Raw genomic sequence first — 15,675 nt, forward strand, 5'->3', positions numbered from 1 at the left:
GGTTGGCTTGGGAAGGCAGTCAGTCAACAGGATTATGACAGACTGGCTGTGGAGCAGGAAAGGAGCCCAGGGTGCCTCCAAGGTTTTGCACCTGAACAGCTAGAAGGATGGACTCCCTGTTCTTTTTAAAGGCAGCGGGGTCACTGTGAGAAAAGCAAGTGTGGAGGAGATGAGGAGTTCACTCGTCTAAAGTTTGGGGTGCTGCTTAGACAGGTGCCAAGCAGAGAGCTGGATACAGGAGTTTGAAGCCAGGTGCGGAGTGTAAAGGAGAGACATACATGCGGGGGTCTTTACGGTACAGAAGTTATTTTTATCTAAGTCACAAGGCTGGAAAAGATCACCAAGGTTGTGAGGGGAATAGAAGAGGGGTCAGGGAGAGGAGGGGGACTGGCGAAGGAGCAGTGAGGTAAGAGGAAAGCAGCACGGTGCGGCCTGCAGGGGAACCCACCAACCCTGTCCAGTGCCGTTCACAGACAAGCACCACGGGGACCGGAGCTGAGCCCACGCAAGTGCCTGGCCACACCCACGGGGCCTCCCCTAGCGGGACGTGGATGCACAGCCCCAGCAGAGCGGGTTCCAGAGAACGTACTCCAGGAGCAGGAGCGAAGACTGTGGCTCCCTGGCGTACCTTTAAAGCCTGGGCTGGGGGCGGGGGAAGGGAGGGAAGAGGCTGCCTCCCATACTCCCCTCTTGACACACGGATGGCACGAGGATGAGGGTCATGGGTTACCCAGCAGCCACGGTCCTCTACTGCCAAGACCGGTCCTGACGTCAGACTGGCCAACACAGAAGCCGCTCCTTCACACATCTCTTTCAGAAAGGACCCTCCGAAGAAGCCAAAGGGTGCCCTGAAAGCAGAAAAGAACCCCAGAAAACAAAGAGGAGGGTCAGACACTGGGTACACTGGAGTGCAGTTAAATGACACAGGACACAAGTCCAGTTTGCAAATCAAAAAAGTTTTATAGGATCCAAAGAAAAAAGTTACATCACACATATTCATTTAAATAATAAGTCAAAGTCTGTTACATAAAACATAATTCTGAAACATTTAAAATTTTATTAACTACTTGAAAGGCTCAAAGTCAAAAAAGATCAAGCAAAATTGCTCAGGCAGTAAAGTGCACTGGGGGACGTGCCGCCCACGCCCTCCTCCAATGCCCGGGCCGCAGCGGAGGGACTCCATGCTGAACACGCACCGCGGGGTTCTGGTTCCCACGTTGCATTTTTCAGATGAAGCTGCTTCCCAATTTACAATCTTTCAAACAGAGGGCCAAAAATGTTGTTTACAGAAGGTATTTCAAAGTCTAATCAGGAAATGGAAGTGTAAATCAAAACCTTTTTTTTTTTTTAACACATCTATCCTTTAGCAACAACACTGCTCAGAGAATGAAGTTCAAGGTGACAAGCAACCAAATACTCAAAGACGTTGTATTATCCACCAGAACATTAGTAGGACTAACATTACTTCGTATAATTAAGAAAAATATCCAAATTTAATGCCACTTACAGCATACACATAGAAATGTTTATGCTGATTTAAGATATGAGTGCAAGAAAGAACTGGGTGGTGGGGAATCACAAGCTATAGACATTGAATTCTGGTTCTCTTCCAACTGTAGCACGTCTCATGACCAGTAGGAATACTCAACTACAGAAGTCTTCAAAGACATGGAAGCCTACCAAACACACAGCCGGCGCTTACAGACCTGTGTGTCAATTAGCAGTTGATACTTCATGGGTATCAAGTAACATACAATGAATGACCAGGCAAGGGTTATTAGACTAAAAAGACCTGAACACAAAACCTGACTATATTTATTCTTCACCTTACCGTCATTTTAATAAAGGTAAATGCAAATAAATAAGAGGCAAAGACAAAAACCTAAATATATACGGCACAATAAAAACCATTCCCAGGCTCGAAGGGCAGAGCAGTATCACCGTGTTCGTTACATGCACTCTCTTGCCTGGATTCCCAATGCTGCCCAACAAAAGCAGTCTCAGCAGCTTCCTGGACACCTGGACACTGGGGCACAGTCTCTGTAATGCTAGGACCTGTGCTCACAGCTTCAACGTGATGCCCATGGTCTATTTTCTAGGCACATTGCAAAATACCCCATTCCAAGTAATTTTCTGTTTGATCAAAACAATTTCCTTCAAACAAAATGAATGAAAGGACAGCTTGGTAGTATTACTGCCGCTTACTGTAACTTGCATTCCCCATCGTTCTTAATACTTAATAAATAAAGTAATCAGAACACTGGAGCTGGACCATTTGCATGTCTGCTTCACCTCACATAAGCTTTACTTTGGTGGAAAGTTCCTCCAACTACTAAGGACATCTTTTTCTCTAAGAAGTTACTCTACCCACAAAACACTTGGATAAGGCCACAGCAAAAGAAGTCAAACTGACAACTGACAAAGCAGCTGGGTTTGAGTGCTTATATTTTCTTTCTTGGGGGTTTGAGGTACAAACAGGAGACTCTGAATGGTCTGCTCTCAGCAGAGTACAGACACTCAGACCCTACAGCAGCTCTCTGCTCACCGGGTATCTACCGAGTATTTTATCTCTGGGGTACATTATTCACAAGTCACACCATGGACACAGGTGACTAAGTTCTACTTAACGAAAATTTTAATTCCTTGGGCTACAGCCTTAAAGAAATGGTTGTCTGGAATTTCCCTTGAAAATGTTATGAAGAAGCTGACTGCAAAGTTTTTCCCCCCATTTCTTTAAGAGGCCCCTATTCAACCAGTTCTGATTCTAAAAAATTCTTATATCTAAAAGGCCTGATTACAAAGTTATAAAGTTTTTTTGTCTGAATAACGTGCCAACTTTACTAAAAGTAGGGTTATTATAAAAATGTTGTTAAACATTGAAAAGAAGATTGTAAAATCATCTATATAGAAACTGGTGATTTGAGAACAATGTATTTTTTTATAAAAAACAGTATAAAAATTAGTAACCTGTCTCATTTCTACAAAACAGGAATAGGAAGGTTGTAAAAAAAATCCAAAAAATCCAGATTTTGTAAAATTTATTGCCAAAATGTTTTTTTTTTAATTTATTTATTATTTATTTTTGGCTGTGTTGGGTCTTCGTTTCTGTGCGAGGGCTTTCTCTAGTTGTGGCAAGCGGGGGCCACTCTTCATCGCGGTGCGCGGGCCTCTCACTGTCACGGCCTCTCTTCTTGTAGAGCACAGGCTCCAGACGCGCAGGCTCAGTAGTTGTGGCTCACGGGCTTAGTTGCTCCGCGGCATGTGGGATCTTCCCAGACCAGGGCTCGAACCCGTGTCCCCTACATTGGCAGGCAGATTCTCAACCACTGCGCCACCAGGGAAGCCCCTGCCGAAATGTTTGTTTGAATGCTGGTGATTTAAATTATCACATTTTCTTCCATTTTCCTTAAAAGAACTTCTGAAACTACAAAAGATATTGAACAGGGTTCCCCACCAAAAAAGACAAGTTAACATACTTTCATCAGAACCAGCTCCCCTAGCCCTCAAGACAATTTCTTTTGGAGAGAAAACCATCACTTCCATTCCTGAAAAAAGGCTTTGAAAAATTCCCACCCACAATTCCCTGGAGGACCTTTCATGCAGAGGCCGGCAGGCGCACCAGCGGGCTCCCAGGGTTCTCTGCTGAGGCAATTCTGTTCAGTTTGCCAACCTCCGCCTGCCAGCCAGGGACCTTCTTGGTGGTCATATGGCGCCGGGCATGCTTTGTCAAGTGGTCGCTGCGCATGAAACGCCGATCACACACTGGGCATACAAACTTCTTCTCCCCAGTGTGAGTTCTGCGGTGGCGAGAGAGTTCATCTGAACGAGCAAATTTTTTATCACAGCCGTCCCAGCTACAGGTGAAAGGTTTCTCTCCTGAGAGGTAAGAAAACACAAAGTAAAGAAAACATAAATGCTCAGCACCTTATTGGACAGGTTAATTCATGTCGTTTTAAAACTCTATTCATCAAAACCTAAGAAGCAAGTAATATCCTAGTATTCTGGTATCAGGTTATTTGGAAGTCAAGAAATTGTCCAAGATGCATTTCTTCCTGCCACACCTAAGATGTAATGTGTCAGGGCCCAAAGACGTCAAACTAATCTAATGCTTCTAAAGATATTTTTAAATAAAAATAAATCTTTGACTGTGGACTTGGGGTAGGAGGTAGATTCTTGAAAAGAAGGACTCCTTCCCTCTCTGAAAGCTGCATATCTAAAAAAGATCCCTTCTAGGACCTGCAAGACTTCTCAGAATCATTAATTCCACCTTCCTATTTGTTATTACACTGACAAAGAGCTTAACTGCAAAACAGGTTAGAACTCTAACAGCTACCTTCTTGTTGTTACAAGCTTCAAGCATCCGTCATTCACTCAAAGTTGCAGAGCACCCGGCCCGCGCCCTGCCCGTACTGCGTCCTCCTGGAGGTACAGGGGCGAGCGGGAAGCCCTTGTCCGCAGAGTCCTCCTGGGCCTTTCCAGCCAGCAGGAGTGCCCCCTCTCCTGCATCCTGAAGCCCTGACCTTGACCAGGTTGTGACCACCATAGACCGCTTGTGCAACCTTGTGAAGGGATTTGTGAAATGCTGTTGCGTGCTGTCACGTGACCTACCTTCCCGAAGGTTTACGACTTGTCTAGTTCATCCATCTACGTACAGTTTAACCCCCAGCACAGCACTTTGTATGACAGGTGGTGAATAAATGGTTTTGAATGAATGAGTGTTGGAGAGAGATCAACTAAATATCTGATGTTTTTCAAAGTTGACTTAAAAGGAAAATTCATTATCACAGTGAGGCTGTGGTGGATTTCAAAGACCCCATGTTGAAAGCATAAGGTTACCTGTTTCCAGAAACTACCACCAGTGCTGGCAGCATACCAGATGGCCAGATGTTGGACAGAGAACCACCACCCTTCGGCGTGGGAATTATAAAGTGCCCTATGTTTTCAGCATATCAAAAATGTAGCCGTTGCTCACTCGACCTTATCCTAATTAAACAAATTTTCATGTTGGTACAGTGAAAAACTATCTTATCTAAAGTAAACCTATCCAAGGTTTCTATTTTTTATGAAAACTCCGATTTAGTGTTTGCGAAATAACACAAGAATTTGATTCTTCAGAACCTTTAATGGTTACTTAAATTTAAGTACTTTGGGAAACCTGAAAAGAGCTTGTATGATCACCTTATCTTTCTACCAAGGGAAGCTGACTGAATAAACAGTAAAACCTCATTCCACTGCTTCCCCACATGTGGAATCCGTGTTTGGATGTGATTTGAAGTTCACCTCAGCAGTCTCTCAGTGAAAAGCAGGGCTTGCCAAGTCAATGAGCCCCTTAGGGGTGCCCGTTCACACCGATACAGCCACGACAGCGACCCTGCAGCACCAATGACTAGCGTCAGGCTCTTGGGACAGACACCAAGAGTCTATATCCAGTGAGATCAGACACGTATGTAAGTAACTAAAAATACAAAGGGAGAATGTGGTGAAAAACACAACAAACCATTAGGGTCAAATAAAGAAGGAGAGATCAGGAGAGAGTTCTAAGAACTAACTTTGGGACGGCCCTTAAAGGGTTTTCAGTAAGTAGAGACAGGCAGAGGGCAGAAGGTGAAGGGCAGAAATGTGGAACTGGAGAGAGATGGTAAAGGCAGAGAGGCAAGTTCTGCACAGGCCAGGTTTGGGGCCTTAGCCTGGAAGCACACAGCCCCTTCCGCAGTGTGGAGGACAGCAGGGCTCCTTCTGTCAGGCCCGCCTTCCAGATGCGGCTTCATTCTGCAAGCGGGAGCTGCCACAATTGGACTTCTAACGTGCTAATTAGAAACCACTCTACCAGGAAAGCATTTCAAAGTAAAGTACTATGACAACTCCCTCCAATTCAGCCTTTCCTAAACTGTATTTCACAATTCACTGCTGTCCCCCAGGCCACTAGCCGACATCTGGGGTTCCACGATCAAGACAGTTTACGAAGCACATCTTTACTGCAGAACCTGCGACCTGTTAACTGGGCTTATTATATGTACATATATGTGTGAACCTTTGAAAGGTGAGTTTAACAAGCAGACTATTTAACCACAGGACCCTTGAAAACAAAACAACTGACACTAACTCAAAGAACAAGAGTGTCACAGAACACCTGAGACATTCTGCCCTAATCAACTACAGCAGAAGTTCTATCCACCAGGCAACCTCACACCTCCGCTAAACATGGTAGCCACCAGCCCCATGTAGCTATATAAATGCAACCTTAATGAAAACGTAAAATTCGGTTCCTCAGACACACTGTTCACATTTCGAGTGCGTGTGGCTAGTGGCTACCCTCCTAATGGACATAGAACATTTCCATCAGTGCCGAAAATTCTACTGGATGGAGCTGATGGGACAATAAAGAGATCATTAAGTCATTATAGTTAGTTTCTTTTGTGACTCCTTCTGAATTAAAACTACATATTTCCAAAAATAAAAAAACAATATTCCTTTAAAGTTCAAACATTCTAGAATTCAAACTTTTCCATACTTTGGAGAGTTCTTTCCCCATAGTAAGCCTAAGTCACACTGATAAGATGTTTATTGAACGTGAATGGACACTTTCTAAAATGCACAGAAAGAATGTCTACTGCAATGTGAAGAGAAAGGGGGAACGTGAGCCTCACCCTAAAAGCCTCTCAATCACAGGTTCACAATCACAGAACTATATTACATTTTAGCTACTGGGGTGACCAGATACCATGTTCTAGGAAAACCACTGACAGCTGTACTAACGTTCACCCCAAGACTATGAAGGCTTTTCAGAACCAAAGAAAGATGGCCACCTTCTCCAGTGGTTCTCAGCTTCGCTCCCACTCAAAGGCGGCTGGACGTGTGTTTCCCGATCACGGGATTCGACATTCCCTCTGCCCTACTTGCTTCAGTTCTCACCTGTGTGAGTGCGAAGATGAGCCTTGAGGTGGGAACTTTTGAAGTAGGTTTTCTGGCAGCCTGGGAAGTTGCAAACATAGTTCCTCCTTCGGGAAAAGTCTACCTGAGGGGCGCAGTTCTGATTGGATGCGATGAACACCGGAGCAGGGGCAAGGGGCAGTAACTTGGTATTCCCAACAGCCATTCCACTCGAGGAACACGTGGCAGGCTGCGGGAGGGCCCCCTGGGGCAGAACCAACATCACAGTTCCCTGAGGCACAGACGGTCCCACAAACACAGGCTGGGGCACTGGAGCAGCGTGGGGTAAGATGGGTTTGACAGTCCCTGCAGACACTTGGGGAGGTGGCTTCAAAAAAGCTGATAACATGCCACTTTGTCCAGTCACAGGGATCATTTGGCAAAGGACAGGGGGACTAGGAATGGGGACAGAAATCAGAGGGGTGGCTTTCCTTGGCAAGTCATTTTCGTAATTCTTTGGTGAGCAGGTCTGAATTGCAACGGGCCACCCTGCCTGCTGGCCTTTGTCGGGGGGCCTCAGGCCACTGGACTTGTGCAAACAAGGCTGACAGGACGCTGAGTTAACGCTGAGCACGCTGCGTGTGAGGTGTGCGTCCTGCACAGCTTCAACAGGCCCCAGAAACTGCGCTTCTCCTTCCGCGTTGGCTGAAAGTTGGTGTGCTTGAGTCTGGGTGGTAGGAACGTGGGCAGAAGCAGGACACCCCCCAGTGTGGCAAATGACACTTGTCACCGTGGCCCTGCAGTGAGGGCTGACAGCTGGCTCCGGCAGCTCTGGCTTCAAACCAGGCAGGGCCCTCTCTGACCTCCTGCTCAGCAGTCCGGCTGCCCCAGTAGAGGCTGGGGGGACAGCCACGACCATGGGTGCTTTGGAATCAGTTACTTGGGAAGGAACAACTGTCCCTGTTGATGGCTCCAGGAGGTCAGGGCTCTGAGGAGGAGTCATGCACTTTAAAAAAAAAAAAAAAGAAAAAAAGTACTGTGTGAAAAGGTTGTTTTGGTTAAATTTTAAGGAACTTACTTTGATCATGTTGTCCCCAAGGTCTTTACAAAGAAGTATCTAGAAAAGACTGGTCAAAGTCTGCTCATAATCACACCCAGTGGATATAAAAGCTGCATGAGACACTTTACTTTCTAGCTTTCTCCCCTTTTCCCAGCCTCTCTCAAACCCATCCATTTGCTCGGTTATAAGGACGCCAGTGCCATTACTGGCCTCGCACAGCTACTGAAATGAACAATTTGCATATTAGGACTACAAATGAGAAATCAAACTTATATTCAAGGTGAAGGCTTTACACGATAATTTTAGATTCTCAAAAATTTTTTAAAAATCTCCGTGGTAATCATTTAACACACACGTATCCAATCAATCACACACGTATCCAATCAATCACACACGTATCCTGTGCCTACTGGATGCGAGGTGAAACCTGTCAGAATGATCCCTAAAAGGCCCTGCTCTAACCAGGGGTTCTGCCTACAGCCAGCCTCTGTAACACCTCCCCCACCACCCCCACTTATCTTCAGCCTCTCAGTGGACGATCCCAAAGCTGGGACGTGCTCCAGGTAGCCAGGCCCACTACCTGCACAATCCTCTCCACTACCCACAGGTCCCCTCTCATCCCTCTCCACGTCGGTTTTCCACACTCTCCTTCCAGGGCAGGCTTCCAGCTCAGGACAATTAGATTATAATTTTCAGTTTTGTTAGCAATTGACAGCTCTCGACTTCTCCAAGTTGAGAAGCAGTTTTTCCCAGTAACTTCATAGCTGTAACAAGTTAAGAAAACAAAAACCAAAACCAGTGCTTGACTGCACCCAACTCACCCAAGAAAGAAGCTCGCTGCCACAGGGTGGCAGAGGCCAGGGTCTCAACCCAGCTAACAAAGGCTGTCTGGTGCCAAAGCACAGGCTTTCCCCAGCTGTGGCAGCTGATCCTGACCCTGGCCTGGGGTATCTGGGGGAACCTAAGCCTCCACCCTCAGTTCCCCAGGGAAATGAGTACATTTTGCTTTCTCCCATCAATCTGTACGTTTCAGCCTATGGACATTTTCACCCCATTTTCATCATTGGCTGCAAGCTATGATCAATCAATGGAAAGCATATTTTCAAGAGATAAAAGAAGTTTTCACCCTTAGGACCCATAAAGGGGAGGGTATGAACTTGCTTGCCAGCATGGGGTGAATCCCCCCAGGAGCTCTTCAGCATGTTTACTGAAGGTACTCCAGCCACTGCACAAATCGCTCCTCTCCCCCGCCTCTTACCAGAGTTGATAAAGAATGGAAGTCCTTTGGTAACGCGGGTGTGGCTGCGTCCACGTGCACAATGGTGGAAACATCCCCAGAGTCAGAGACAGGTGTGAGGGGTCTTATCTTTAACAAGTCCCCTTTCTGGGATCTCTGACCCCAGGAGCTCATGCAAACAAGAGCCTCGACAGCTTCCATGTCGTTCTGCTCCAAGATGCTGCACGTAGACCTCTCGCTGTCGTGCCGCTTCCTCTCCAGGATTGACTCGCATATGTCCATGATGTCAACCTAAAGTCGACACAACACGGCGGCTGAGTCCCTGGAAACACAGGGAGGGGCACCCGGACAGCACGGGGACGCGCACACCAGAAGCCCGCCCCGCCCCCGGCAGCACGCGCACGCGCTGTGGCTTCCAGGGAAGGATGCCGGCCGAGCGCCGAGGACCACTCGCCTCGAGCCAGCGTTCTGCGGCGGGGCGGGGGGCAGGAGGAGGAATGGAGTCGGTCCGCCAGCGGCTTCCACGGAAAATCCTGACTCTTAACAAGGGTTATTAAGCTAGTGTTCTCCTTCGGAAAATGATTAATAACACTTACTTCCAGAGCTGTGAGCTGCAGTGGCTAGTACCAAACTGTCCCCGGGGGAGGAGGAAAAGACACTGATGGCTGAGGTTGGGTGAGATGAGAGCGCAGCCCTTCTGAGTCGGCGAAGCCACCAGAGCGTCCCCACAGACGCATCTGCGACAACCCCGGAGGCTCCACACCAGTGAGGCCGTCACTCAGCAGAGCCCTGGGCGGGAGAGCCTGCGCTGGCTCAGCCCCGGTCCCCACACCCAGGAGCACCGATTCACGCCACAAGGCCAGCGCGGGGAGAGGAACAAAGTGTAAGATGTGCCACAAGCCCGGGCCCCGAGGACTTTCCAGCGCAGCAGACCGCCTCTTGTCAAGCAAGAGCGGGGAGGGAAGCGACTGAAACTAACTGATCTCTTCGCAGAGAAATTTTACATCTACTTAGATACACACTTCCACTCAGTTTGCCTAAACATCCAACCTGTCCTGCCCAGGTGCCCCCCAAAGCACACAGGCAACGCCGCCGCCTTTACAAACGCCGCTCTAGCCCCACTTCTGCCCGCAGCCCGGGCCTCGGAACTGTGAAGTCACAGACGTGCGGGCTGCCGCCTGCTTGGCCCACAGGTGGGCAGGGACAGAGCGGCGCGGGGCTCCCACCCCTCTCTCTCTCGGCCTCTCAGCGATCCGCGTGGCTCGACTAGGTCCCAGGTCCAACCAGCGAACTCCTCGCGGCCCCCAGGCCCCGACTGGAGCCCGCCAGGGTTGAGGCGCCGGGCCCCGCCCCCCACCCCGTGCAGCCTTCCCGCCGGCCTTTGCCCCGCCCCCTGCCCCGCCCCCACCTTCCCACAGCCCTTGCCCCGCCCCCACCTTCCCGCCAGCTTTTGCCCCGCCCCCTCACCCTTTCCACCGCCCGTGCGCCGCGTTCCCACAGTCCTTGCCCCTCCGCCGGCGCCCCGCCCCCGCCGCCCGCGTGCCGCGTTCCCGCCAGCTGCGCCCCGCCCAACGGCCACCTCCTCACAGGGCCTGGTGACGTCATGGCTGGAAATAGCCCCGCACCTGAAGCCGGCAGGGCGGGGCCGCTGCGGGAGCGGTAGACAAAGCTGCGCAGAGAGCAGCGCGAGACCCACGCCCACTTCCCGCCCCTCCCGGCGCGGCCTCGTGCGGCCACCGCCCCTCTCGGCTCCCGAAGCCGCCCGGGCTCCTAACGGTGCGCGCGCGGTGATGCCCCGCGCGCCCCTGGCCTCCTCCGCGCCCTGGGCCCGCACTGGCAGCGCGTCCCCGCCTCGCCCCTTGCTCCAATGGGCGGCCACTCACCGCGCGTGCGTCGCCCGAGCCCGCGGAGGCCGGCGTGTGCATGGTGCCGGCGGCCGGGAGGCAACAAAGCGGCCGCGCGGCGGGAGTTCGGTACACGGCAGCTGCCGCACGTGCACGGCGGGCGGCGGCGACTCGGACCTCCAATGGCCAGCGTGCGCCTCCGCCCGCCCGCGCGGCTCTGCACCGGCGCGGCCCTCGCGGTGCGGGAGGGGCGGGGCGGCCGGGGAGGGAGCGGCCGCAGGGGCGGAGCGCGGAGGCAAACCAAAATACACCGCGCCCCGACGGGGCGGGGCCTGGAGGGCGCCAGCCAATGCGCGCCTAGCCCGTGCGCCGCCGGCCAATGGGCGCCGCGGGGAGCCGCGTGATCAGAGCCTGGCAGCGGCGTGATCGGGCAGGGCGGGATGCGGCATGTATTTTGGTGGCGGCGAGGGGGCGGAGCCTGAGGACCTGGAAAGTAGGGGAAAGGTCCCGGCGGCGCGGGCGGCGGCGGCGGCGGCAGCGGCGCGGGCGGCGGGGACCGCGCCGCTGCGGCCGGGAAAGTCCCCGAGCGTATTGGGATGGCTGGGAGGAGGATTACGCTTAAAGGGGCCACCGCCCGCAGCCTCCCGGAGCTTAGGTCCCCATGAAGTGAATCCGTCCAGCAGAGGCGGCTCACCTGGAGACCTCAACCCAGATTTTGCTTTCTTGTTTTTTAATTGGTATTAATCTACCGTCGCTCTTAGGAGTGCATCCCTAGAAGAGTTTTGAAAGCTGGCTAGCCCCAGGTGACATCGCCTGCATCTGCTCCTTACCGCAGGCACCCAGAGCCCGAGCTTCTAGGCCTGTGTCTGCCGCTGACACCGGTCCCCAGGCAGCTCTGGGCTGCAGTTTCCGCTTAGCTCAGTGGGGGTGGGGGGCAAGACGGGTGCCCACCCGAGAGGCACCTGGTGAAACCCATTCTTCCCAGACCAGGTGTAAGCGTTACCCCCTCTGGGAAGTCCTCAGGCCTGAATGAGAGAGATGCCTAGGACACCTTTTTTTCCCCCAGTACTTCGGTTGCCTGTTTCTCAGGGTGCGGTTTATCCAGTTCTGCAGCTCCAAGTTCCTGAAGTGCAGGCTGTTTTATGTGTACCCTCACAACCTGCAGCGAGGCACGAGACAGCCCTTCATCCATCCACGTGGCCCACATTTGCTGGGTTTGGATATGGGTTGACACAGCGCACGGTGCAGAGGCCACAGTGAGGAAGCCTTGACCCTAAAAGCTAAGAGCAGGTGAAAGTAGAGGATCCCTGCCCTCTGGGGATTGGCTCTGAGCGAGAGAAGCCCTGGGCCCAAGGAACAGGCCGTCAGAGCACCAGGCCCTCCCCCTTAAACTGGTAGGGAAGCAGGTGGGACCCAGGGCTCTGGCCAACTTGTTCCTCAGCAGGCCTGCTCTGTTGGGCAGAGGGAGCATAGGCTGACCTGCAGCTTCTCTCCATTTCATCTTCTTCAGATCCTTCGCAGTACCTTTCATGGCCTGTAACTTCTGTTTCTTTAGTTATTTGTTAATTGTCTCTCCACCAGAAGGAACCCTCCCAAGGTTAGGGACCTTGTCTAATTCACTGTGAACCCCCAGTGCCTGGCTCGCTGCAAGTACACAGTAACCACTGGTTCAATGAGTGAATGAAGGCCAACACCATCTGGCCTACCCACTTGGACATGCTGCAGACCCCTCTACTTCACTGTCCTTGAAACTGAACTTCCATTCTACCCCATTCGGATTTCTCACCTCCGGAAGGGCACCACCAGATGCCTCATTCCTTCACCCAGAAATCTGAGAGTCACCTTTGACCCTTCCTTTTCGTGCACTTGCTTCCTTCTGCCAATTACTGCGTGTTCTGCTTCTTCCTAAATCTCTCTCAAACTCTTAACTTCTCTCCATCACCTACTCCTGCTCTGGTCCAAGCCACCATCTTCTCTCATCTGCATTATTCCACTGCTTCCCAACGGGTCTCTCTACCTCTAGCTTCATCACCTGTAATCTGTGCCTCATCTCACTGCCACAGTGATCTTCTAGAAGTAGAGATGGTACCAAACCCATAATCAAACTCTCAGTTTGGAATCCAAACAGCTATGGGACTGACACTTACTCCTTAGGTGGGAATCCGTGAGTCTGAGTAACCAGGCCCCAGCCAGTGCTTCCTGCATCATTCCGACCAGTTCTCCAAATCCCTTTCCCTCCTGCCCCCATTGCCTCCGTACGGAACCCTGTGCTGCCCACATCAGGTCAGATCACTGTCTTCTGCTTTGTGCGTGGCGTTCCTTCTGTGTGGAACACCACAACCCTTCTCCGCTTTTACTCTGTAAGACTGCAGTGTGACTCCTCAGCGAAGCCCTTCCTGACCCCTGAACAGCAGGACGACTCAGCCAAGTGCTAAGTGCAGGGTTTTGGAGTCACACCCGGATGCAAATCCCAGCTCTGCCAATGTGGCCAGGCCATGTGGCCGGCTATGTCTCTGCAGAATAGGAGGTGGCATGGACTCTTCAGGAGCCTGGAGCACAAGCTTCTCTCACCTCCAGCTCAGTTTCTGCTCCCTGGACAGCAGGAATACCTGGAAACTTGGGCAGCAGCCTGGCTCGGGGCTCTTCAAGCATAAGGCCTTACCCTTCCTACATCTGTCCATGTGACAGAGAGACAGGTCTTCGCTTATGCTTGTCCCTCCTCCCTTCTTCCCCACATCTACCCAGATACCGCTTCTCCATGAAGCCTTTCTTCCCGCCCCGCCCCCCGCACCACACACACACACACACACACAAACACACACACACACACACACACACACGTCTGTGGTTGCTGCCAAACCCCAGATGCTGGTCCTGCCTGTAGTCAGTGGATATTGACATGTTTATAAACTGAAGACAGTTACAAGTCATTCACACAGAGCCATCACGGAGGCCCTCATTGGCACCAGGCCCCACAGACCCTCAGGCAGAGCGCGGTCCAGCAGGCGGGCTGGGTCTCGACACAGATAACTCCTGGATAAAGTAGAGCATGATGCCCCCAGCTAGACTGCCACCACTTTCTCATGGGTCCTCCCAGAGCGTCTGTGTATATGGAAAAAATACTTTTACACAGAAGGTAGTGTTCTGTGCACCTTGTGCATCTTGCTTGCTGATTTCACAGCATGTTTTGGAGCCTGTTGCAAATCAGTACAAAAAGGTCACCCTCGTGAATATCACGGTTAAACACTATTCTGTTATATGGACGTGTTGTACTTCATTTAACCACTCCTGCTTGAATCACTGGGGTATTTAGGCTATTTCCAGTTTGCCAGGACATCATGTCCATTCATTGTTTGCCCACATGCAAAAATAACTACAAGATGACTTCCTAGAATTGGAATTGCTGGAAATGCTCTTGCAAGAGCATTTCTTTTCCTTTTCCCTTTTTTTCCCTTTTGATAAATTTTATCGAAGTATAGCATAGATACAGGGAAGTGCAAAAACTTAGGTGTACAACTCGGTGAATTTTCACATGGCAAACACACTTGTGTCACCAGCGTGGAGATCAAGAAACAGAGTATTAGCAGAATCCTAGAAGCCCCCTCCCTGACCCCATCCAGGATAATCCCTATCATGACTTCTAACCCCATAGGATGTTTTTGCATGTATTGAAACTTGTACAAAGAGAATCATATGGTTTGTTCTCTGTTGGGTCTGGCATGGAGTTGCATGTAGTTCAAGATCATTTATTCTTGTTGATATAAAATACAGCACAGTGTATCCATCTATTCTCCTGTCGACGGACATCAGGACTTTCCAGTCTGGGGCTGTTATGAGTAGAGCTGCTATGAAAATTCTGATACGTGGGTATGTGCATTTTTAATTGAGGAAAATTGTCAAATTGCCCTCCAAACATGCTTTTGTGTCCATTTACCCCATGAACAGTGAACTGCAAAGCCAGTCCCCTCTCCCTTCACTAATACTGAACCATCTCGAATTTTTGACCTCTACCAAGCTCAGTGGAAAAAATGAGAACTCGTAACAGTAGATTGCATTTCTTTGGTGGAGTTTCCTTGAGAGTTTTTCATGTATTTGAAAGCCATCGTGATTTCGGTTTCTGTGAACTTTGAAGGAATTTTAAATGACAGTACAGGAACTTGAGCACGTTTGCACGCTGAAGTGAAGGGCTCAGAGGAGGAAAACGAGTGACGCAAGAGGGAGAGGGAAGGGAAGGAGGTTGGGGAGTGGTGTCAGGGGAGGGCTGGGAGAGCACGTAACAGGGAGGCCGGCCCTGGGCAGGAGGAAGGACCTGGGGAGCAAGAACGAGAAAGTCTTGAAGCTGTAAGCAAAGAGAGGAGGTGCTCACATACATTCCAGAAGGCTGCAGGACGCTTAGCAAAAGAGGGGCTGGGACTTGTGTGACGATCACTTCAGAGGAGCCCGCAATCTCAGATGATTATCGTCAGATCAACTCTAAAGCTTTTTTCACTGTGAGGTCCCATGAGCCTCCTCTGCTTCATCAGAGGACAGGGGAAGGAAGAGAAGGTGGCTGGGGAGTCAGGAAGATTCTGGGATGCAGAGGAGAGACGGCCAGGGTGATGCCCTGTGATCTACCTTCTTGGTGACTTAGGAGCCATCCACTGGGGAGGGGGTCCTGGTGAGAT

At 50.8% G+C, this 15,675-nt stretch overlaps 1 protein-coding gene across 4 annotated transcripts; it reads right to left on the reverse strand.

Moving 5' to 3' along the window:
* Nucleotides 1-935: 935 nt before the first annotated feature.
* Nucleotides 936-11,276, reverse strand: KLF11 (KLF transcription factor 11). Of its 4 annotated transcripts, XM_082425858.1 has the most exons (5): nucleotides 11,051-11,276; nucleotides 9,764-9,832; nucleotides 9,189-9,458; nucleotides 6,913-7,876; nucleotides 936-3,876 (listed from the first exon to the last, which is right to left on the reverse strand). In XM_082425858.1, the coding sequence occupies exons 3-5, from the start codon at nucleotides 9,447-9,449 to the stop codon at nucleotides 3,596-3,598; spliced, it is 1,506 nt and encodes a 501-aa protein (XP_082281984.1). In that variant the 5' UTR covers nucleotides 9,450-9,458; nucleotides 9,764-9,832; nucleotides 11,051-11,276; the 3' UTR covers nucleotides 936-3,595. The 4 variants fall into 4 exon arrangements, 3 of the variants coding, with proteins under 3 accessions (XP_082281984.1, XP_082281983.1, XP_082281985.1); XM_082425857.1 differs by lacking the exon at nucleotides 9,764-9,832; XR_014253647.1 differs by lacking the exon at nucleotides 9,764-9,832 and having other exon boundaries at nucleotides 3,743-3,876; nucleotides 6,807-7,876.
* Nucleotides 11,277-15,675: the final 4,399 nt, after the last annotated feature.

The sequence above is a fragment of the Balaenoptera physalus genome, assembly GCF_965194825.1.
Source record: "Balaenoptera physalus genome assembly, chromosome: 15".
Lineage (NCBI taxonomy): Eukaryota > Metazoa > Chordata > Mammalia > Artiodactyla > Balaenopteridae > Balaenoptera > Balaenoptera physalus.

What these genes read in the sequence shown, in the direction of transcription:
- KLF11 (XM_082425857.1), bottom strand. Translation starts at nt 11,092, where the DNA reads ATGCACACGCCGGCCTCCGCGGGCTCGGGCGACGCACGCGCG. An exon ending in TCCATTCTTTATCAACTCTG is followed by an intron (nt 7,877 to 9,188) that starts GTAAGAGGCGGG and finishes TTTTTTTTAAAG; the next exon opens with TGCATGACTCCTCCTCAGAG. An exon ending in TCATCTTCGCACTCACACAG is followed by an intron (nt 3,877 to 6,912) that starts GTGAGAACTGAA and finishes CTTACCTCTCAG; the next exon opens with GAGAGAAACCTTTCACCTGT.